The sequence below is a fragment of the Stenella coeruleoalba genome, assembly GCF_951394435.1.
Source record: "Stenella coeruleoalba genome assembly, chromosome: 16".
NCBI classification, from domain to species: Eukaryota; Metazoa; Chordata; class Mammalia; order Artiodactyla; family Delphinidae; genus Stenella; species Stenella coeruleoalba.
Window position 1 is genome coordinate 58,612,462 of NC_137162.1, and position 24,667 is coordinate 58,637,128.

The 24,667-nt window shown below is 37.4% G+C and overlaps 1 protein-coding gene across 4 annotated transcripts; it reads left to right on the forward strand.

Moving 5' to 3' along the window:
• The first annotated feature begins 70 nt into the window (after positions 1-70).
• On the forward strand, positions 71-24,553 carry AP3M1 (adaptor related protein complex 3 subunit mu 1). 4 transcript variants are annotated; one of them, XM_079900689.1, is made up of 10 exons: positions 798-837; positions 6,223-6,317; positions 10,126-10,401; positions 11,095-11,266; positions 15,052-15,189; positions 17,234-17,319; positions 17,994-18,127; positions 18,996-19,203; positions 20,675-20,819; positions 21,291-24,553. In XM_079900689.1, exons 3-10 carry the CDS (start codon positions 10,129-10,131, stop codon positions 21,389-21,391), a joined length of 1,257 nt encoding a protein of 418 aa, XP_079756815.1. In that variant the 5' UTR covers positions 798-837; positions 6,223-6,317; positions 10,126-10,128; the 3' UTR covers positions 21,392-24,553. The 4 variants fall into 4 exon arrangements, with proteins under 4 accessions (XP_079756813.1, XP_079756816.1, XP_079756814.1 ...); XM_079900687.1 differs by lacking the exons at positions 798-837; positions 6,223-6,317 and adding an exon at positions 71-362; XM_079900690.1 differs by lacking the exon at positions 6,223-6,317 and having other exon boundaries at positions 382-837.
• The last annotated feature ends 114 nt before the right edge of the window (positions 24,554-24,667 follow it).

The window sequence follows — 24,667 nt, forward strand, 5'->3', positions numbered from 1 at the left end:
CTCTCGGCCTCACCCATTGGCTAGTTCACAGCTCCTCCTAACCCCGCCCTCCCGATTGTAGGGACACCCTGACTGGTTTAGACTGCGGATGAGCGCCTAAGTCCAGAAGATGTGAAAGCTCCCGTTTCTCTAGACTCTGGATGATCTAGTAGATTATATCCTAAAATTCAAAAGACGTCTTTCTCCTCATTCAACGTCTTCTCACTCATTTACTCTTTCCAGTACTGTTGGTTACTTTGAAGCTGTTAGTCAGGCAATCTATCCGGCATCCCAACTCCGGGGTCCTCACGATCTTCTCAGCTGCCTCGGCCTCCGTCAGGAGAGGACCCCGCGTCGAATCACTGACTGGCGCAGGAGTCGGGGTGAGTGTGAGGGGCTGGGGGTCTGCGGACAGGGTGGCATCACGGAAAGTGGGACGTAGGCTGAATAGCTCGGGCTCCCGACTGCAGTCTGGGGTGCGGGAGCGTCTCTGGTGCTGTGGACCGGGGCCGCGCCTCCCTCCCGGCCTTCCGGTCTTTCTTGCCAGCTGGGCCGGAAGGGAAAGGTGCACCTGCAGCCCAGTGTTCTCAGGCCCTCAGGCTCAAGAGGTTCAGGCTCATTGGGGTCCCTCACCGTGCTCTGACGCGGGAAAAAGGTCTTGTCACCCACGGAGAGCTAAAGTACCGACGACTTGGACCTCAGCCCCAGGCTTCTGCTGTGGAGGACAAAATCCTTAAGTGTCCTGAGCGGACGTCCTGTTAGAGGGTGGCGCCTGGATGAGCCTGGGGTAATGCGGTGAGGACAGTGTTGCAGTTCTTCAGAAACGAGTTGATAGGACTGTAAACTGAAGAGGTGACAGTGAGTATGGAAAAGTGATAAACGATGTGCTTGGTTGGATTTGGTGGATTTGGATTGAACCCGAAGCTGAAGCTTGATTAAGAACTTGATACCTCTATAAAACTAGGAGTCCTCACATGAGAAGGAGGAATTTTGTGGAGCTTGGAATATATCGAGTTTGAAACAGTAGTTTAGGTGGAGATGAAAGAAAAGTTTATTTGAAAAAAAAAGCCTGACAAGTAAGCCAGAAAGAAACTTTGCAGGGGAGAACCAAGACAGGTTAAGTTCGTATAATTTGGTAAGAAGTATTTGTTTTGTTTTGGGGAAACTTATCAGTGACATGAAATGCTGCAGGGATCAAAGGAGGAAGTTGAAGTCTGAGAATAGGTTGTTGGATTTGATGATTAGGAAGTCATTGGATCATTTGAGAGAACTGCTCTAATAGAGTCCGTTATTGAGAGGAGAAACTGCAAGTGTAGACTAATGCTTCTTCGTTTGGAGCATGAAGTGAAAGATGGTTGGCAAGGTCCATAAAAGGTTTGGGGTTTGTTTGTTTTGTGTGGGAGCAGAAAGCAGGTAACTAATGTATAAGATTAAACATTCAAGAAACAGGAGATAAGACCTGGGAAGAGAGGAAAGGGGATGGGATCAAAATTACAAGTGGAAAAATTAGTGTTAGAAAGAACGGGGGACACTTTCATTTGAGATCATAGGAAAAGTGGAGGATTGAAATGAATGAAAAATTACCTGAATCTTAACATACCTTTAGTAGGAATGCTCTCTTAGCAATAAGATTAGCTTTTCTTACTGAATCTTAGGATTTTACAATGTTTTTAAACAGTCAACATAATAGACTATTGGAGTTCCCTGCAGACTAGATATTTTTAAGTAGCTCAATAATATTTCAGTTCATACATAATGAGTGACATTTGTAGAGAAGAGGAATTCACTCTCTCTCAACAAATGACCTTCTCTCCTATTACGCAGAGAAAATAGAAGCCATCATCTTCTTGCAACCAAATGTACAAATCTGCTTCCCTTCTGTTTAAAGAGGAAAAAGTGTCCCTTCTCCTTGGGAAGGCAAATCCTTTCACCTAGTTTCCCAGTGCCATCCTCTCCTGACTTCTCAGGGTCTTTTTTTTTTTTTTTTTTTTTTGGTTAAGTTACTTCTCTCCAATTCATCAGCCTTTCCCCTTCTACTCACATTTTTCCTTCAGCATTTAAAAATATTCTTCCTTAACTTTATGAACTAATCCCATTTATTTTCTTGTCTTTTCCTCTCCTTCATAGCTATAGTTCTTGAATGTATCATTTACTCTCATCTCTGTTTTTCCAACTTCTTGCTATTTAATTCTCAGCACACTGCAGTATATTTTGTTTCCACCATTCCACTGAGCTACCACTGAAACTGCCCTTACTAAGATCACCAAATGGGGCTTCCCTGGTGGCGCAGTGGTTGAGAGTCCGCCTGCCGATGCAGGGGACACGGGTTCATGCCCCGGTCTGGGAAGATCCCACATGCCGCGGAGCGGCTGGGCCTGTGAGCCATGGCCGCTGGGCCTGCGCATCTGGAGCCTCTGCTCTGCAACAGGAGAGGCCACAACAATGACAGGCCTGAAAAGATCACCAAATGGCCTCTATGTGTTAAACTGTACGTTCTCATCAGGCTGAAAATTTGCTTCCTTTGAGGCAAAAAAAAAAATCATACTTTTATGTATAAAGCACGGGTATTTATGGTACATAAAGAGGTGTACAGAAATATTCCATGGTATTAAAATTTTATGGAAGAGGGGTGTGAGTGAACGGGAATCTGAAAAGGCACCTTAGGATACAATAATGAAAGTTGAGAAACACTGTAAAATAACAGATATTTTCAGTTTTCCTTGTAGCTTGACCTCTTTGTGCCATTTAAAATGTTTACCACTCCTTTTTTCTGGAAACACACTAATATACTCTGGTTACTAGACTCCCCCCCCCCCCAGCTTTTTTTTCTTATCCCTCTTCGGCCACATCTTCTCAGTCTTTTTCCAGGTCCACTTTCTTGACCCACATGCTACTCAGATTATGAAGTTACTTCCATAGGTTCTTTTCTACTATACACATTCTCTCTTTGTAGTTTTAGTCTCCTTATAGTTATATTTTGCATTAATAAAAAATCATGGAGCTTCCCTGGTAGCACAGTGGTTGAGAGTCCGCCTGCCGATTCAGGGGACACGAGTTCGTGCCCCGGTCCGGGAAGATCCCACATATCGCGGAGCAACTGGGCCCGTGAGCCATGGCCGCTGAGCCTGTGCGTCCGGAGCCTGTGCTCCGCAACGGGAGCGGCCACAACAGTAAGAGGCCCGCGTACCGCAAAAAAAAAAAAAAAAAAAAAAAAAATCATGATTACAGTACTCACAAATCTATCTCCAGTTTGGCTTCTCTCTGAAGCACCAGACCTATATATACAATGGGCTTCTGAATATATCCATTGGGGTCAGATATATCCAGAATTGGGTCAGATTGTATAGGACCAGGGCTGAATCCCTTGTTTTCCCTCTCGTCTCCACTGCCTGTTCCCCACCCCCCAAACTTTTCTCAACCCTAAATGTTTCTCTTTTCATTTTACTCCATCCCTATTATCAACACTCTAGTCTAGACCACACATAACTCATCTCTCAACTAGTGTCACAATATTCAGTTGCCCAATTATCCAGTTTCCACAGTGCGATCTTAAAACTGTAAATTGGGTTGCATGAATCCCCTGCATAAAACCATAAAAAATGATTTTACATTGCACTGAGAATAAAATGAACCAATCTCTGCTTATCTTCTCCATTCTCATCTCATCACTTCCATCCTCCTTCTGAAGTTGCTAAATTTGTACTGCATTTCTTTGTCTTATGTTCTTTCTCACCTTGAAGCCTTGTGGATTTTTATAGCGTACTGTATTTCCCCTATCATCTTACTGTATTAAATTGTTTGCCTTCTTTGCTGAACTCTAAATGCTGTGAGTTCAGGGACTCTTATTTTGTTCTCCTTGTATCCCCATTGCTTAATATATAAAACATTCAAAACTGTTGAATGAACAGGATCAAGATATTGGTTAAAAATCAGAATAGCTAGATTATTTTCTGGTTTCATTCTCTCACCTTAGATACAGGCCCTTCTATACCTCCATTCTGTTATATATAGAAGGAATACATTTTCTTTTTTAGACACTCTTCCAAGGATATTTTGACTATTGTAATTGCACTGCTTGTGAATCATCAGGGTGAGTGTGTTCAACATTCAGTAAAGAGGGTTTATGAAGTATTTAAGCTGCAGTCAAAGCTCTGATGGAACTGCCTCTGAACACAGTTTCTTAAGTGGCTTTAAAATAAGCTTGGAGAATTCTGTTTTCTGACTCAGAAGTCACTAGGAACAAAAAGATAGTTGTGGTGGTAGCTTTCCCAGAAAGTTTATTAAAATAATGAAATAAATAACTGCAGCTACTCAAAGGATAAGTAGCTAAAGAAACAAGCAAATTTACACTGCTGCATGTGGTATTTGTTTTTTGCATTAAGTCCTTGGTCTTAATATGGATAGAAGAAATAAGCTTTTTTTTCCTATAATAGAAGGTTAAGATGGGTTTTGAAGCTAAGCACTGTTGAAAGCTACAAGTGCTGTGCTTTCCTCTCAGCACTGAGGACAACAGCAATAAATCCAGATGGCAGTTTAACTTACTCTATTCTTCTGAGACCTGAACTACTGCCAATGAAAACAACTTTGGTGGAAACTTTTCCTGGAAAGAATTTTTCACCAGCTTAAGAGGATGTGTAGGAATCTGGCCGCTCAAGTAAAGAAACTACAAAGTCACTTCCTTCAAGAATAAGCAGCTTTTTTAGGGTATATTGTGGCAATGGAGTACCACAGATCCATGTGAACTACATTTTCTTTAGGATGAATAGTTTAAGAAGATAACCTATGTCAGCTCTCTTAAATATAATTTCTGGTCTAAATAATTTATTAGAATACATTTTGGCTTCTAACTAAACTAGAGGCATATCCTTCAACTCTTCCTCTTAAATTATAAGCTCAAACAGCACATTTGCTGCCCAGTCCAATATGATAACAGCGAGCTCCATGTAGTTATTTAAATTTAAATTAATTAAAATTAAAACTTCAGTACCTCAGTTGCATTAGCCATATTTCAGGTGCTCACATGTGACTGGTGGCTGCTGTATCGGACAGCACAGATAGAGGACATGTCCATTATTGCAGTAAATTGTACTGACACTGATGCAATAGAGTGTGTTCCTGATAATTAGTTTCTAAGAGGCAGGTAAGAACAGGAGCTCAAGATTCAACTGGATCTGGGTTTGAATCCTAGCTCTGATACTTATTGTATCATCTTAGATAATTGACTTATCATTTCCAAGACTTTATTGTCTTATCTGTAAAATGGGGATAAAAACAGTATTTATAGCATTGAGTTGTGAGGATTAAATAAGATAATATAAAAAAAAGATAATATAAGAAAAGTGCCTAGGATAGTGTCTGGCCCACAGTAAGTACTCAATTTTAGATACTATTAATTCATTTATCTTTAATGAATAAAATACTTTGAATGAAGCTGAAAATTAATTATTGTGAAGGATGCCATATTCCTTAGGGGGCTCACCTGAAGTGCTCAAATCTGGGTCTCATTGAGTTGATTCCAATGTTCCACTTTAAATCGTACTTTATATTTCAGATGAAAATTTCATTCCACAAAAGGCATCACAATGCAAATTTAGTTGCAGATCTTATTGCTGGGTACTCCTGTTCTATTTTTTTAAAGTGTATCAGAGAACAGAGGTTAAAAGTCAGTAGGTTCTCTATATTCCAGTGGCACTATTTTAACACTCAAATAGAAACTGACACAAAGCAAACCTATTAAACAAAGCATCTGACTAGATAAAGTGGAAAGATTTAGGAGGTTCCAGATATTAATCCGGAAAAATTTAGTAGGTCCAAAGCCTGAGGTATCAGCGTTTATTGCTGCCAACCCAGGTTGATAACTTGGCTAAATAGAGATGCCTTTGAACAAAGAAACATTTTCTTTTTCTACTAAACTGGAACCCTAAACTATCAATATTAACAGCATCCATACTTTATTAATACAATAATTGCTAAAGCACATCTTAGTAGTTAGTATTATTTACTTAATAACTATTGAACATTCACCAAATGGGAAGAGGAAATCATCACCAAATAGTCTTTAAATGTCAACTGCTTTCATTAAGTAAATGACTTCCTATAAAAAACTGGTCAGGTTGATGTCATTGTTTTCTGTGTCAATAGAATTGAATGAATGCATTCTGGAAACTCTTCCTTTCCTATTTGGAATTTATCTTCATGCATAGAAATTATTATATTCATAGATTTTATATTCTTTCTCCTTAGGCTACATTTATCATTCACTACTGTAATTTTGAATGAATGGACCACTAAACACCTGATACTGATGTTATCTATATAAAAGAAAGGAGCAAGTTAAGGTAGATATTTGTCCACTGTCTCCCATATTACAAAGACAATAAACTTTTTATTTGAAGCATAACTAACACTCAGAAAAGTATACAAGCCATAACATAAAGCCCAATGAATTATCACAAAATGAACACAACTTGTAACCATCATCTAGATCAAGAAATAAAACATTACCGGCACCTTAGGAGACCAACCCTGTTCCTGTCTCAGTCATCACCCCCACTCTCCTTCCCAAAAGAAACCATTTGATTTCTCAAACTATAGATTAGCTTTGTCTGTTCTAGAACTTCATATAAATAGAATCATACTGTATGTATCCTTTTGTGTCTGGCTTTGTTTGTTCAATATTGTGTTTGTAAGATTCGTCCGTATTTGTTTCATGTAGCAATAGTTTATTCATTTTCATTGCTGTGTGTTTCCCTTTAATAATACACTAGTTTATTTTCCCATTGTACTATTAATAAATAATAATAGTTTTCACTATTACAGTATATTTTTATACATGTTTTTTGTGCATATTTGTACGCATTTCTGTTAATCCACCTGGGAGTGGATTTGTGTGTTACAAAGTATTAAAGAATACTTTTTATTAATTGAAAAAATAATTATATTAAAACTAAGCATTTTTTAGACTGAAAACTACTAAACTGCAGTTTTCTAAAAATGTGAAGTTTAGTAGTTTTCAGTATATTCACAAATCTCTAATTCCAGAAGATTATTTTTATTTTTTTATAAATTTATTTATTTTATTTATTTATTTTTGGCTGCGTTGGGTCTTTGTTGCTGCACGTGGGCTTCCTCTAGTTGCAGCAAGCGGGGGCTACTTTTCGTTGCAGTGCACGGGCTTCTCATTGCAGTGGCTTCTCGTTGCAGAACACGGGCTCTAGGCACGTCGGCTTCAGTAGTTGTGGCTCGTGGGCCCTAGATCACAGGCTCAGGAGTTGTGGCTCACGGGCTTAGCTGCACCACAGCATGTGGGATCCTCCCAGAACAGGGCTCGAACCCATGTCCCCTGCATTGGCAGGCAGATTCTTAACCACTGCACCACCAGGGAAGTCCCTCTAATTCCAGAAGATTTTTATCACCTCAAAAAGAAATACAAAAACCAGTAACTCCCCGTTCTTCCCCCTCTACCCAGCCCCTGGCAACCACTAATCTACTTTCTGTCTCGGTGCATTGGCCTGAATTCTAGACATTTCATACAAATGGAATCATACAATATGTGATCTTTTGTATCTGGTTTCTTTCACTTAGCATAATGTTTTAAAGGTTCATCCTGTTGTAGCATGTGCTGGTACTTCATTTCTTTTTATGGCTGAATAACATTTCATTTTGGATATCTGTTATTTATCCATTCATTGGTTGATGAATCCATTCATCAGTTGATAGACATTTGGATTGTTTTCACTTTTTGACTATTATAAATAATGTTGCTAAGAACATTCGTGTACAAGTTTTTGTATGGACATAGGTTTCCAGTTCTCTTGGGTATATACCTAGGAGTAGAATTGTTGGGTCATTTGGTAACTCAGTCTTTAACTTTTTGAAGAACTCAAAACTGTTTTCCGCACAGCTGCACTGTTTTACATTCCTACCAGCAATGTATGAGAGTTCCAGTTTCTCCACAAACTTGTCTACCCTTGTTCTTGTCTGCCTTTTGATTTGATTATATCTAGCCTAGAGAATATGAAATGTTATCTCATTGTGATTTTAGTTCATATTTTGAAAAGATAGTGAGCTCTAGTGCTTATCAGCCATTTGTATGTATATCTTCTTTGGAGAAATGTCTTTTAAAATGCTTTGCACATTTTTTATTGGGTTATTTGTCTTTTATTATTGAGTTGTAAGAGTTCTTTATATATTCTGGATATTAGTCCCTTGTAAGATGTATGGTTTGCAGTTATTTTCTCATTCTGAAGGTTGTCTTTTTACTTTCTTGATAATGCCTTTTGAAGCACAGAAGTTTTAATGCTGATGTAAGTCTGGGTTATCTGTTTTTTTCCTTTGTTCCTTGTGCTTTTGATGTCATATCTTAAAAATGTTTTCTAATCCAGGGTCATGAAGATTTATGCATATATTTTTTCGAAGAGTTTTATTGTTTTAGCTCTTATATTTAGGTCTTTGATACATTTTGTATTAATTTTTGTATATGGTGTGAGATAGCAGTCCAACTTCTTTATTATGCATGTGGAAATCCAGTTGTCCCAGCACCATTTGTTGAAAAGACTATCCTCTCCCCTACTGAATGGTCTTAGCACTCTTGTCAAAAATCAGTTGACCGTATACGTAAGGGTTAACTTAAGAACCTTCAATTCTATTCCATTGATCTCTATGATTCTCTTTGTGCCAGCACCTCACTGTACCTTACATCGAGTTCTGAAATCAGGAAGTGTGAGTCCTCCAAATTTGTTCTTCTTTTTCAAGATTGTTTTGGCTATTCTTGGTCTCTTTCATTTCCATATGAATTTCAGGATCAGCCTCTCAGTTTCCATTAAAAAAAAGGCAGCTGGTGTAATAGGGATTGCATTGAATCTGTAGATCAATTTGGGGAGTCATGTCATCTTAACAGTATTAAGTTTTCCAATCCGTAAGCATGAAAGGTCTTCCCATTTTTTTAGGTCTTTTAAATTTCTTTCGATGTTCTATAATATTCAATGTACAGGTCTTACACTTCTTTTGTTAAATTTAATCCTAAATGTTTTGATCTGTTTGATGCTTTTGAATTGCTTTCTCAATTTCATTTTCAGATTATTCATTGCTAATATATAGAAATACAGTTGATATTTTATATTAATTTTATATTCTGCAACCTTGCTTAACTCATTTATTACTCTAGTAATTAGTGTGTGCGTGTGTATGTGTAATCTTTAGAATTTTCTACATACAAGATAATATCATCTGGAAATTGAGATCGTTTTGCTTCTTTCTTTCCAATGTGGAAGACTTCTGTTTCATTTTCTTGCTTAATTGCCCTGGCTGGAACCTCCAGTACCATGTTGAATAGAAGTGGTGAAAATGGACATCATTGTTTGTTCGTTTTGTTAAGTGGAAAGCTTTGGTCTTTAAGTATTAAATGTTAACTATGGGATTTTCTTTTTTTTTTTTAATTAATTTATTTACTTATTTATTTATTTTTGGCTGCGTTGGGTCTTCATTGCTGTGCACAGGCTTTCTCTAGTTGTGGAGAGCATGGGCTATTCTTCGTTGCGGAGCACGGGCTTCTCATTGTGGTGACTTCTCTTGTTATGGAGCGTAGGTTCTAGAGCGCAGGCTCAGTAGTTGTGGCGCAAGGCTTAGTTGCTCCGCAGCATGTGGGATCTTCCCGGACCATGGCTCGAACACATGTCCCCTGCATTAGCAGGAGGATTCTTAACCACTGCGCCACCAGGGAAGTCCCTAGCTATGGGATTTTCATAGATGCTCTTTATCAGGTTGAGGAAGTTTCTTTCAATTCCTAGTTTAAATATTTTTAATTACAAAAGGTTGTTGGATTTTGTCAAATTATTTTTCTGCGCCTTTTGAAATGATTATATTTTTTGTCTTTTATTTTATGAATATTGTATATTGTGTTGATTGATTTTCATATGTTGAACCAACCTTGCATTCTTGAATAAATCCCACTTGGTCAGGGTTATAATCTTTTTTATATGTTGCTGGATTCAGTTTGCTAGTATTTTGTTGAGGATTTTTATACCTATAGTCTTAACTGATATTGGTCTGTAGTTTCTTGTATTGCCTTTGTCTGGTTTTGGTGTCCAGATAATACAAGGATGCTTTTTTGATATATACTAAATTTAAACGTTTTTCCTCCCCCAGAAAATGATCCACAGTCTATTTCTCATAAACTGTTCCGGTGACATATTTCTAGAGAAGCACTGGAAGAGTGTTGTGAGCCAGTCTGTCTGTGATTATTTCTTTGAAGCTCAAGAGAAAGCAGCTGATGTTGAAAATGTACCACCTGTTATTTCAACACCTCACCACTACCTCATCAGTATCTATCGGGATAAGCTCTTCTTTGTCTCTGTCATACAGACTGAAGTGCCACCTCTCTTTGTAATTGAGTTCCTACATCGAGTTGCTGATACTTTTCAGGTTGGTTATTCATCAGATACTTTGAATTTGAATTATCCAAGTTATATTATGATTATATTCTTTAAATACCCAGTTTTTGATGTGTAGTCTGTCTCTCTGTCTCTCCCTCTTCTTTTCAACTAAGCATAAGTTCATAAACATAAACCTTTTTAGTAGGGCATACAGTAGTACACATGGTGCTCCAGTTACTGTTTTAGAAGAACAAAACAATCTCATGGTAATGGAAGCTGTATTTTTTTTTATGTATTATAAATTATGTCATCAGGAAATAATAGTGCCCTCCACATACAGTTCTCCGAATAGTACCACGATTTTGACTGGTTATGAAATCTTCCAATACTTACACTTTATTTTTTTCTTGTCTTGCTGAATATACCAATAATTTTAAACTGATCTTTGTTTTTTGGAGTACCTAATCAAGGCAAATGAATTTTATAGTTCACATTCTGTTTTAACATTTCAGTGTACTTTCTGGCATAATATGTAATAGGAATTCAATTCAATTTAAAAATATTAAGGAAATATTGAGAAATAGTATATAGAACTATGGAGGGTTTTTTCCCTCTGTTTTACATATTTTCAACATCTTAAACAATGAATTATGCTACTGTAAGCTTACCCTTTAGAACAAAAAGTATTTAGCAAGCCTGTCTTCATGTCTTCCATTGTGTAATGTTATGTACATTTTGTTAGGACTACTTTGGTGAGTGTTCGGAGGCTGCAATTAAGGATAATGTGGTCATAGTATATGAGCTCTTGGAAGAAATGTTAGACAATGGATTTCCACTGGCTACTGAATCTAACATTTTGAAAGAATTGATTAAACCACCAACAATTCTGCGTTCTGTCGTCAACTCTATTACAGGTAAGATGAAACACACTCTGTTAGGAACTGAGCCATTAAAACTTCATAAACAATTCATTTTTGCTTATGATCTGGCAGATTATTAAGGTAGTCCATTTTGGCCAGAATTATAGTTAGTGATAATGTTAAAATGGATATATATTTCTTTTCATGAAAAGAGACTATTATCTTAAATAATACAGAACTTTTGGTTATTACTCTTCTGTTATTTTGCTACAAGACTACAAAAATATTATTACTATTGTTTAACAGGAACTAGTAAGACTGAATAAATTATCCCAGTTAATCATAAAGAAGCCAATGTAGTGACAGCTGTTAACTATTGTGGTAATCATTTTGTAATATATACATAAATCATGATGTTGTGTACCTTAAACTAATACAATGTTATATGTCAATTATATCTCAGTAAAGCTGGAAAAAAAATAAAATTAAAATATAGCATTATAAATCTGGCATTATGCTGCATACCCCACAATTTCTAGAGTATAGAAAATTTAAGACTGCACCACAGAGTACATGCCATCTCCTCCAAGTCTTTATTTTGTACATATAGAAGATATATTAAAAAGAGAAAATTAGTCTATTTGTGAGATTTCGTGCATTGTGGGCCTTGTATTTGTGTTACAAACTTCTAATTTTGGTTTAATTCTTGAGTATAGCTAGAAATTAGGTACATCCAGAGGACGATATACTTTTGAAAGTATCAAAGTCTTCTAGAGAAAGATTTCTGTGAAATGTTATATGCCACTTCAGCTATACTGTCCACCATTGCAAACCCCTTTCCAAGTGCACTGACCTAAAAAATGGGGTAAGAGAGGCCTATAAGAAAGTGATCATTCCTTTATTCATCCTCTGGGCAAGACTGAGTGTCAGGAGAAATTTAAGGAAAGATAGAGAAGGGTAAGCTGTGACAAAGCGAGAGAGAGGCATGGACATATATACACTACCAAATGTAAGGTAGATAGCTAGTGGGAAGCAGCTGCATAGCACAGGGAGATCAGCTCGGTGCTTTATGAGCACCTGGAGGGGTGGGATAGGGAGGGGGAGGGAGGGAGACGCAAGAGGGAAGAGATATGGGAACATACGTATATGTATAACTGATTCACTTTGTTATAAAGCAGAAACTAACACACCATTGTAAAGCAATTATACTCCAATAAAGATGTTAAAAAATAATAATAAATAAATAAAAGACATCAACTAACCGCCAAAAAAAAAAAAAAAGATGGGGTGTCTTTGCTCCTAAAACGTAAACTCTGGATGAGAAACTGAAAAAAAAACAATTAAAACACATAAATAACAATATAAGATTTTGAAAAGCAATTCCATACTTTATAGATGGTGTAGTGACACTGGAGGGTACACATGGTGTAATATTAAATGGGAAAAAAAAAACAAAACAGGGAGTTCCCTGGCAGTCCAGTGGTTAGGACTTCTTGCTTTCACTGCTGGAGCCCAGGTTCAGTCCCTGGTCAGGGAACTAAGATTGCACAAGCTGTGCAGCGTGGCCAAAAAAGAAAAAAAAAAGCACACAACCATAAAAAGTTACTCTTAATTATACATAAATATTCCCACAAAAAATGTTCTAAAGTTTATAATACCATCTCCAGCTAAGGAACTACATATTATCTTTATTTTTGCATTATACTTTCTGATTTCCAAAATGAACATGTATTTTATAGTCAGAAAAAAATTAGTGAAATATAAAATTTTTTAAATTTGATATTTTTTTAAATATTTATTTATTTTATTTTTATTTATTTAGCTGCTCCGGATCTTAATTGCAGCACACGGGATCTTTAGTTGCGGCATGTGGACTCTTAGTTGCAGCATGCGTGCAGGATCTAGTTCCCTGACCAGGGATCAAGCTCGGGCCCCCTGAACTGGGAGCGCTGAGTCTTAACCACTGGACCACCAGGGAAGTCCCATAACATGGATTGTTAAGGCAATACATTATAAAGATCAAGAGAGTGGTTCAGTGGATAAAGTAATCTCTCCTGAACTGTAGTGGGTGGCCCTAGGACAGGGTCCTGGAGAATCAATAGAATTTAGGAAGAGAGGGAGGAATAAGAACATTCTTCATAGATGGAACTGTATGAGAAAAAACACACAGTGAAAAATCTTGAATTGTATTAACCTGTTTAACAGAAGTAGAGCTGTTTTTCAGTTGAGTAGTGAGATAAAATTAAAAAGTTAAGTTGAGGAAGTCCTGGAATGGTAGTCTAAATATTTAGCTTTAATCATAAAGCCAGTGGGGAAACATTTAAAGTGTTTGAACAGAAAGATTAAAGTAGTGTTTTTAGAAAATTCTGGAAGGCAACAGGATTGGAGACAGGAACACCAACCATAATTACACTACAAAGTTGTATGTGTACTTTGACTGCAACTACAATCGAACACGGGTTTGAACTGCCCAAGTCCACTTAAAGTCAGATATTTTTCAGTAAATACATATTATAGTACTACACAAGCCGCAGTTGGTTGAATCTGTTGATGCAGAACCATGTGTACAGAACATCAACTGTAAAATTATACATGGATTTTCAACTGCACAGGGATCAGCACCCCTAAACCCTGTGTTGTTCAAGGGTCAAGTGTGTATTTATTATTTTTAATAAATTTTTATTTATTTATTTTATTTATTTATTTAGGCTGCGTTGGGTCTTCGTTGTGCGTGGGCTTTCTGTAGTTGCGACGAGCAGGCTCTCATTAACGGTGGCTTCTCTTGTTGCGGAGCACGGGCTCTAGGCACACAGGCATGCGGTGGCATGAGGGCTTCAGTAGTTGTGGTGCACGGGCTTAGTTGCTCCTAGGCATGTGGGATCTTCCCAGACCAGGGATCGAACCCGTGTCCGCTGCATTGGCAGGCAGATTCTTAACTACTGCGCCACCAGGGAAGTCCCGAGGGCCAATTGTATATTTTAAAGTGAAATCTGAAAAAAGCAAAATTATCAAAATAGAAAAAAATAATAAATGCAACCTGTTTTGAAGGAAATGTTTAAAGAAATGTACCAAAATGTTAATGGTAGGTGTATTTTGGTGATAGGAAGATAGATTTTTTTTAGCTACTTTTCTGAACTTTTCACATGTTGTTGTTATTGTTAAGCATGTACTACTTTTGAGTTGGAAAAGTAAATTAACCAGAATGTTAAATATGTCACAGCTCAAGGGTATATGTTTTGGACAACCAGACTTATTTTCAGACATATGTCAGTTTACCAGGAAATTAGCCAGATTTTGAACATTAGCCATATTGCATGTGGGTGTGCCATATGGGTGTGCTGACCTTAAAATGGGAAACGGCCAGAGTATGTTCTTCAGCCAGTTAACTCTGCTTGGCGGCATCTCATGTATAATTTAAGCTGAATACCAAATGGCCTACTTATCACTCTGTATTCTCGGTGCAGACATTTTATCAGCAGAGGGTTTTGAAACAACCAGCCTCTTTTTTCCTCAGTGGTAGCAGGATGAGATTCTGTTGTTGAGCCACTGGAATTAGGTTAGGTTACTGTTAACACACAGGAAGCAAAAGATAAGTAAATGAATTTAACCTGGTTTGGCAGATAGACACAGGACCACATGGCCTATTTCTGTCTTCTAGAAATTTGATCACATTGGTATGGATATGTCTCTGACAGTTCTGTAAACCATCCACAACTTCAGTGGAGAAATACCCAAACACTAAAGAAGCAGCTAAAGTACTTGAGTTTTTTTTTCTGTTAAGAGCTTTTCTGATGAGCATCTTATGTGTTAGCTTTGCTTTCTGTTTTTCCGGTTTCTAGGCAGTAGTAATGTTGGGGACACACTCCCCACTGGGCAGCTGTCCAACATCCCATGGCGCCGAGCAGGGGTAAAGTACACAAACAATGAAGCCTATTTTGATGTCGTTGAAGAAATAGATGCAATTATAGATAAATCAGGTAATTGTGTGCATATTATCTTATCAGGGAAAAAACAGTTCAGCTGACATAAGCTGAATAGAAAACCGAAATCCCTTGGCAGTATGCATTTCAGTGGAAAAGCATTCATTTTCAAATCTGTTTATTTTGTCCAGAGGTTACATATTATTTTCATAACCTCTAGTTGAGAAATGCCAAACCTTTGTAAATCAGATCTAATGCCACCTTACTTTAAGCCAGTTATTACCCTATATTCATTTCCATCTTGCCATTTATTCAGTTTAATATTTGTTGTATATCTACTATGCACCATTCTTTTTGCTACCAGTTTATCTGCAGTCCTTCTAGTAAAGACCCCAGACTAAAGAGCAGTACTGTATTAGAACCATAACGTTTTATTAAAAACATCTAGTCCAACCCTCACATTTTATACAAGGCGAAACTGAGGCTTAGAAGAGTTAAGTAATCTGTTCAAGGTCACACAGCTAGTTGGTGTGTGAATATGAGTTACTGTGAATTATAGACACTGTCTCTACAGTGAGTGCCCTTTTTATTATAAAATTCCATTGTATGGAATAATAGCTGTACTATTAAAGAATAATGGCTCTTATTTCTTAAAAGTTAACAGCTAGCTTAGTCCATTTCATTAGAAGCTTGGCTAATTTTATTTTAAATATTTTAACTTTGATTTATTGTTGAAGTATTTTAAATAAAATTAGGCAAGTTTCTAATGAAATGGACTAAGCTAGCTGTTAACTTTTAAGAAATAGGAGCCATTACAAACAATAAATGCTGGAGAGGGTGTGGAGAAAAGGGAACCCTCTTAACACTGTTGGTGGGAATGTAAATTGATACAGCCACTATGGAAAACAGTATGGAGGTTCCTTAAAATACTAAAACTAGAACTACCATACGACCCAGCAATCCCACTACTGGGCATATACCCTGAGAAAACCATAATTCAAAAAGAGTCATGTACCACAATGTTCATTGCAGCACTATTTACAATAGCCAGGACATGGAAGCAACCTAAGTGTCCATCGACAGATGAATGGATAAAGAAGATGTGTGGTACATATATACAATGGAATATTACTCGGCCATAAAAAGGAATGAAATTGAACTATTTGTAGTGAGGTGGATGGACCTAGAGTCTGTCATACAGAGTGAAGTAAGTCAGAAAGAGAAAAACAAATACCATATGCTAACACATATATGGAATCTAAAAAAAAAAAAATGGTCATTAAAATATTTTAATTTTGAAAACAAAAACACTAATTTGAAAAGATACATGCACCCCAGTGTTCATAGCATTATTTACAATTGCCAAGATATGGAATCAACCTAAGTGTTTATCAACAGATGAATGGATAAAGAAGATGTATACACAGTGGAATACTACTCAGCCATAAAAAAGAAAGAAATTTTGCTATTTGCAGCAATACGGATGGACTTGGAGGTCATTATGCTAAGTGAAATAAGCCAGATAAAGAAAAATACTGTACGATATCACTTATGTATGGAATCTAAAAAAATACAACAAACTTGAATTTAACAGAAAAGAAGACTCACAGATATAGAGAACAAATTAGTGGTTACCATTGTGGGGTGGGGTGGGAGAATGGGAGATACAAACTGTTGGATGTAAGAGAAGCTCAAGAATGTATTGTACAATGCAGGGAATATAGCTAATGTTTTATAATAACTAAATGAAAAGTAACCTTTAAAAATTGAATAAATTTTTTTTAATTTTAAAAATCACTGGAAAAAATATTTTAACTTCATATCCAGCAGTCTTACAAAGTAGACGCTATAAAGATAGGGACAGGTTTGATTTTCCCTAGAATTATCATATTCTAACCAGAGATAGGTATAGGCCATGGCACTCAGTAAAGAAGCTATCTGAACTAGTGTAATGGGTCCTCTGTCCACTAACCTTTTAATAGATGTGCAAAGCTTCAGTATGTCTGACACCCAGGAGATATGTCCATTACTTCAGATACAGTGATAGCTCTAGTAAAGATGCAGATTCCAGTGATGTTATCACCTTTATTTCTTTCTTTAGGATCTACAGTCTTTGCAGAAATTCAGGGGGTAATTGATGCTTGCATTAAGCTATCTGGAATGCCTGACCTTTCCCTTTCTTTCATGGTAAGTTTTCTCCTGTTTTGTAGCTCCTTGCAAGCCTAATACATGTGAAGTACTAAATGAAATGATAAATACTGAGACATGTTTGTTTTAGATTGCAAAGGATTATCTAAGAAATATTCCTAACACAGCTTCCAAAGACAGTAGCTTACATGATGAGCATTGCCTTTATGGAAAGGCTGAGGAGGGGTCTTTGCCTCTGAGTATGCTAGAAGTAGCTTAAATGGCTGGCTGGCATCTGCAAATGTGCGGTGCTACTTTTCCTGAATTATTACATGCTTTGTTGATATGAAAGGGCATTGATCTTTTGCATCATTTTAGATACAGCATGATACACTACTAAGAACCATAAAGAGAACTGAGCTCTGATGCTATCTCTGCCTCTAACTTGTCCTGACCCTGAGCTCTTTAAACCTCAGTTTTTTCATCTATGAAATGGAAATGATACCACTCACATTTTCTACCTCATGGTTATTGAAATTCAAATAAAATAATGTATATAAAATACTTGCAGACTTTAAAGCATTGTGAAACTAAAGTTGTGTTGATGTGATCATAACAAACTCTTACATGACTGCTATATCTTGATGAAGCATATAATTTCTCATAGTATCTGAATTAGAGTTACAATATTCATTATACTTTATAAATATGGTTGTCTTCTGTTTCCCTGGCAGAACCCGAGGCTTCTAGATGATGTCAGCTTCCACCCCTGCATCCGGTTCAAGCGTTGGGAATCTGAAAGGGTTTTGTCATTTATTCCTCCAGATGGAAACTTCCGACTCATATCATATCGTGTCAGCTCACAAAAGTATGTTGATGCATCAATCAGAATCTCCTGTCAAATATCAGTGTACTGCATAGAACTCACTTTTCCCTGTTTCATTCTGACAAGTTGGGTACTTGAATTTATCATTGCTCCCTTTAGCCACTGCTCACCAGGAGACCCAGAAAGAACTGGTGAAAATGTGTGTCTAACATAATCAGTATACTTTGAATCTTAAGAGTACAGAGTAGTAGTAAATTAGACTGTAGTAAAAATATATATCTGAGAGCAAGCATTTTGGACCATGCATAACCTGGGCAAAACCGTAAACCCATACCATAATTTTACTGTGGTCTGTGGACGTCATGGCTGATAGAAGGAGACAGACTTACCTGTAGCTCTCCAGGACATTCTTCAACTAACTGGCTTGAAGTTACTCTTCTCTGCAGTGAAGTTTAAATGAATGATTTAGCATCATGAGTTGTAGCTGGTTTGTCCCTTGAAAATATCAGAAAGTATTTTGGGTAACATCAGAACAGGACTTAAAAGCAGAGGAATTGTTTCTTGGCCCTTACCACATAAAAACTGATTTATTTAGTTTGTATAATTTTAAATTATCTTTCTATGGGATCTTATTTCATTTCTTTAAACTAGGGCTGTTTGCCCCAATTGCTTATACTATAATTAAGCTTCAGATTTCTATCTTGATTTGTATACTTACTGCTCAGAAATTGTATAATTCCTAGCGGAGTGTTTCCAGAACACTGTGCTATACTCAACCTGCTCTGGTACACATACTCAATCTGCAGTTCTGGGGGTATAGGATACTCTGGACTGAGGTTTTCAGGCCACCTCTGGAACTCACACTATTAATTGTATGTTTTTGTGGTTGTGTCTTTCTTTCTCTTTTTAGTCTAGTGGCAATACCAGTGTATGTGAAACATAGCATCAGTTTTAAGGAGAACAGTTCTTGTGGTAGATTTGATATTACAATTGGACCAAAGCAAAATATGGGGAAAACTATTGAAGGAATCACAGTGACAGTTCACATGCCAAAGGTTGTGTTGAATATGAACCTGACACCAACACAAGGCAGCTATACTTTTGATCCAGTTACCAAGGTACAGCCACCTAAAATCAAGAGTGAGCAAGTGTTTCTGCAATCTTTATTTTGTGCTTTGGGGATGTGGGGGGACAGAGGAAAGGGTCTAATGTCTTGGTTAAAATTGAAGTTCCTAACAAAACCTGGAATGCATACTGTGCTGTGCTTCTGCCACTGCCTGAAGAGGGAATCCTGCATCTGCTGCTGAGTCGACAAACAGAAGTGAGACTCATTCTTTCTTCCTTCAGAGTCTGCCTTTACCTATCCATTGATAATCCAGAGATTCACTCACTCTTCAATGAGGAAGATGTCTCATAGAAGCCTGTGATATAAATTTTGTCTTCCTTTAACAAACAAGGAAACTAAAGCTCTGAGGTCAAGTGACTTGCTCAAGGTCACACAGCTAGTTAGAGGCAAGGTTGGGATTCGAACCTAAGGCTATCTGGTAAACTTTTTAAAAAGAGAAAAGCATTATGTGGATATAATGATCTATTAATTGTTAATAGATATTATAATCTATTAATTGCTAAATTTTCTGTAGAAATTAAGACCTTTCTCTTCCTTTCTAATTTAAAAGCATTGTTTCATACTCTTCCACAGAGGATGTTGGCTAGGAAAGCTGCCTTCTCACCCTACATATATTTGCCTCTAGCAGAAGGATTTCAGAGAAATTGTAAAAGGTGATTTTTCTCTCTGCTTCCTGCTTGGGTAAAAAATGATTCTTTTCTTCAGTAGAGTCATTGAGCTACCTGGTAAATGCAAAGGGTTTTCTTTTTTTTTTTTTTTTTTTTTTAGTAAAATCATTGAATGTTAAAGATCATCTAATCCAATACTGAGGATTTGAAGAATCTCCCCAGAGACCACACAGGGATGAGAAGTGAAGGGGGAGCTCCAGATCCCTGGCCCTTCACCCCAGCTTCAAACATAATAGCTTCAATTTCTCATCTGTTACTGAGCTTCCTCACTAAAGATTTCATTTGAACAAAGGGTTCCATCACTAAAAGTTTAAAAACACCAATTTAGGCCCATCTTCTTATTTTATGGAGAAATAAACTTAGGCCCAGAGATAAACAGTAAAGGTGGTATAGTGGAAAGAACATTTGATACCAGAGAGCTGTAGGTTCAAATCCCAGCCTTGCCTCTAACTAGCCATGTGACCTTGAGCAAGTCATTTGACCTCAGAGCTTTAGTTTCCTCATTTGTTAAGACAAAATTTACATTACAGGTGTCTATGAGACAGCATATGAATAGTGCTAAGCACAGTGCTAAATCCAAAAGTAGATGCTTAACAAACATTGATTCTCTACCCTCACTCTCCATTCAGAGTCACAGAACTAATTAGTGATAAAACTCAGTGGAAATCCCAGGTCTGTTTCCAAGACACTGTGCTTTATTTTGTACAGAAGTTTATGGTGTCTTTGCACCTTGTCTTTGAACATATGTCTTTAATAAATAGTTCAGAATGTTTTTGTTTTTTATGTCTTTTTAAGGTACTAACGTGGGATGTGGGAAAAATCACTCCACAAAAGCTCCCCAGTCTTAAAGGACTGGTAAATTTACAATCTGGAGCACCCAAGCCAGAAGAGAATCCAAGCCTCAACATACAGTTCAAGATCCAGCAGCTTGCCATTTCAGGTAAGGAGAAATTTGACTTGTGTTTAAGGGTAATTGAGTTTTGCTGAGGTCAGCTACTAGGATCTTAGAAGGGTTACTGACATTCCGTCTCTACAAAGAGCAACAGCTCCAGTATGCCTTTCACTTTGTGCTATGGGTACAGTGATTTTGGAGAGCACCTTATTTCACACAGCTTCCCTTCACCCCTACCCTCATTCAAGCACAAAGAAAGGAGTCATTCATACTCACAGAAAGTAGAATTATCCTTAAAAGACACTGCTTGTCCACATGGGAATCTGAACTAAAACCATATTTCCATAGTGCTATAATCTGTGAATGGTAGAAGACACATTGCTTCCAAATGGTGACAAGCACACTGGTTAATGTCACATTTACTGTGTAGTAAACTCTATTTGCTAAGCAAATATTGTATTGGTTGGTGTGACCAGGATAGTAATTTATTCCTTTCCTTACCTATTCTTTTTGACACAGGCTTAAAAGTAAACCGCTTGGACATGTATGGGGAGAAATATAAGCCATTTAAAGGAGTCAAATATGTCACGAAAGCTGGAAAGTTCCAAGTGAGGACATGAGAAGAGGCCAGAATTCCTCAAGATATGTTTGTTTTCCAAGTGTCATTACAGTTTATTACCATTAGGTACCAATTGGATGGGAATACATATTCTAGTTAAAGCATTTGTGTCGAGCCACACACCGCTAACAGAGTTGCTTAGTAATCAATGTAGGGTTCTTAAGTAGCTTTAAGCTAAGGAAACTTCTGAATGACTTAGCTTATTTGTATCTTGTCACCTAGGATGATTTTAGAGGTGATTTCCTCCATAGGGAGACACCAGCTGGAGGCTGCATATTTTAACAGTCAAGGCAAAAGTCTACAGTGATAACCTCTCTCCTAAAACAAGTGAGCTGGTCTCAGCAGGAGTTATCTTAGTCTGTAATGTCATGTATCAAGTGCAGCCAAATGTCACACTTGATCTTAGCCATCCCAAATCTTCTGTCCCAACAGAGGAAAAATTCCTCCCACCCCAAGAAGTTTACAGAAAACTGCCTCTTCAAGTGTTTGCCTTATTCAGCTTTTCACTTATGCCATTAAGCAAGCACTGTAGCAAAAGCCACTCCACATGGCCCTGGCAGGGAGCACTGCTGCTCCATGCTCCATTCTCACTGTACTTGGTATTGTATTTTTTATAAATAAGATTTTTATGTAAAGCTCAGATTTTGATTTATAGGGATTGCTTGCTGCAGTAAGTACCGTCTCAGTTTTGTGCCACTTGGTTCAGCTGTTAGCACAGTAAAAATGATTTGTATCAAAGGGGTGAATGCTTTAAGGTAATAAAAGGAACACTACTTCTGCTTTTAGGAAGTTATTGCAAGCACAAGCATTTGAGATTTTAAGCAAATTAATGTAGTAAAAGAGAAACTTAAGTGAACCTTTGCCATCTTCATGTTTTATAAAGCTTATCCAACACCACTTAAAACCAGTTAGCCTAAAGGCCTCATGCCCTAGTTCAGCTAAAGGAAGAAAATGTGCCTGCCTCACTGTTGTCAATCTTTTTTTTTTTTTTTCTTAAATCTTTTATCTCTGTTGTTGTTCTTAAGGGTTTCAACTTGTCTACACTCCTTGTCTTCAGGGGAACTCCCTTTTCATATTGTGTGCTTCCCAAGGCTATAGTCAATAGATTCCTTCCTGAAACTATTGTTGTAACTGTCACTGGAGTACTTAAATGTCTCTACTGTACTGACAAAGTACATTATAATGAGGCAGAAACAAAATCCTCAGTAACATTGATAAACCTGTATTGATCTTCATGGTTGGCAAGTCAGTCCACAGTTGTTTAACTTGATTGACTTAGAAGTCCTTGCCCAGTTATTTTGCTTCATTAGACATGAAGAATGGAGAAAGTTAAGGTGTAAGTTCTTGCTCTTGCTATTAGTTTTCTTTGTGACTCCATTCTTTTCATTGTCAACTTATCCCTTACCCTTATCATGCTAATCGTAGCCCTTACACTCATCCCATTCTGCTGTCAGGGCTAGTGGTTGATGCTGGTACAGGGAGCCCACTGTACAGCAGCATTCTTACCTTTGCCTGCCTAGGGCACCCAGCCTGCCTTTCATCTAATAGGAAAGGTTACTTTTTGCAACTTAGTAATTTCTAGGGTAACCAATATCAGCTTGGCAGCTAAAATTAAGATGTTGCCAAATATTTATTCCCTTTGCCTAAGATTGGTTACCCAGTTCAAATGCTTTTCATTTTAATGTCTTCCTCTTCAAAGTTCATACCTCAAAAGAGCAATCAATACATTTGCTTTTCTTTCTGCAGAATCCCTAATCTCAATCATCCATATATGGACTAATTTTCTTTCTGTGCTATCTTCTCATATACAAGCAGATTGTATTCCAAGAGTCCCTTCTTCTAGCAATTTCTGCTAAAACTTCCAAGTAGACTGTTTCCTTTTACAATTAAATTATTGTATTTATTAATTTGATTGAATCCAGTAAGTCCTTTCTCTAGCTCTGGCTACACTGTCAATAAAAAGATGAAAGCAACAAGTTGATTTTTTAGCTTGACTGTTAATTCAGCATTCTCAGCTGGGCATGCCACAGTGTTAGGGCAGGCTGAACACGGTCACATTTTACTCTGCCTCATCACACAAGGTGTGAGGGTTGTTGCAGAGCACTTCCAAGTGCTCCTCTCTTGACCTCAGCCTTATATATTTTCTCTAACCATCACCCTTTTAGCCACAGACTGAATAATAAGTGATCAAAGCTACTCTCCGTACCACCACGTACTAATAACAAAGATCCATGAATTCTTAGTAGTAGTGAAATATTTTCAAGCATAGAATTCCAGATAATTCCAGGATAGCCTCATTTTCTAAATTCTTAAAGGAGTATAACCCAAAAGCTCATTTTCTGCATAAAGGAGTCACCATCATTTTATTCAAAGGGAGTTCATGTGATGGGTTCATTCCTTAAGTGCTGCTATAGAAGAACCTTGGAAAATACTGGTCCTGGTGTCCTTAGAGTCATCTGACTTGAGAAAAACTATAATGCAGCAGGAAGGCAGCACCAGTGAGCATATGGTAAATAGAAAAAATGAGACCGTGAATACTGTTTTCAGATATTACTGAGCTAATTCAGTACCTCTGGACAGTTCCGTTTAACTCAGACAGCTGGAATCTGCCTCCCTAGTCAGCAACTTTTCTATGTTAAAGCAGTGATAAATGTAGTCAGCGGTACTATCCCCCTTTAGTGATATTTACCACTTTCATATATAGAAAATAAGGCAAAAATACTGATGTCCCAGCTCTACTTCAAGAACCTGTTCCTCCTCTTAGAGCTTCCTCAAGCAAGAAGAGGAATATGTGCCCGAAAGCTAGCTCTGCCTCATAACTCTGGTGGATCCCTGACAACCCTGTTGTTCTGTATTGGGCTTTAGAATATTAAATATCAACCTGCAATATTCCTGCACATGTAATAGCTTTAGCTTAGGGGATAGTGATGGCTTCCACATACAGCCAGAATCTTCTAAGGTGGACTGCTTCAACCAGGGGACGATCTGTATCATCTGGCTGCTTTCCTCTGTTAACCTTTTGTCACTTCTGCTCCTTCTAGTTTATAATCCCCAATGTTGTCCTTTATTACAAAGGTCTTGTTAAGTAAATATATTACCACTGGTTTCTTCTTCTTCCAGTACAATATTTGGATTAAATAAAAACCTTTAGTTTCCACATTTTGAGGATTAGCTTCACTGGCTATTCTTCAAAACAAAGGAGAAACCTGATCTAAAAGCTCTTGCTGAAATAACTTACCCATCATTTAAAGCATTATTTATATAAATGTACTTTATT

Excerpts from the sequence above, each read along its gene's own strand:
- AP3M1 (XM_079900687.1), top strand. The coding sequence starts at position 10,129 with ATGATCCACAGTCTATTTCTCATAAACTGTTCCGGTGACATATTTCTA. Across the intron at positions 17,320-17,993 it reads ACCTTTCCCTTTCTTTCATG|AACCCGAGGCTTCTAGATGA; the intron begins GTAAGTTTTCTC and ends TTTCCCTGGCAG. Across the intron at positions 20,820-21,290 it reads CCAGCAGCTTGCCATTTCAG|GCTTAAAAGTAAACCGCTTG; the intron begins GTAAGGAGAAAT and ends TTTTTGACACAG.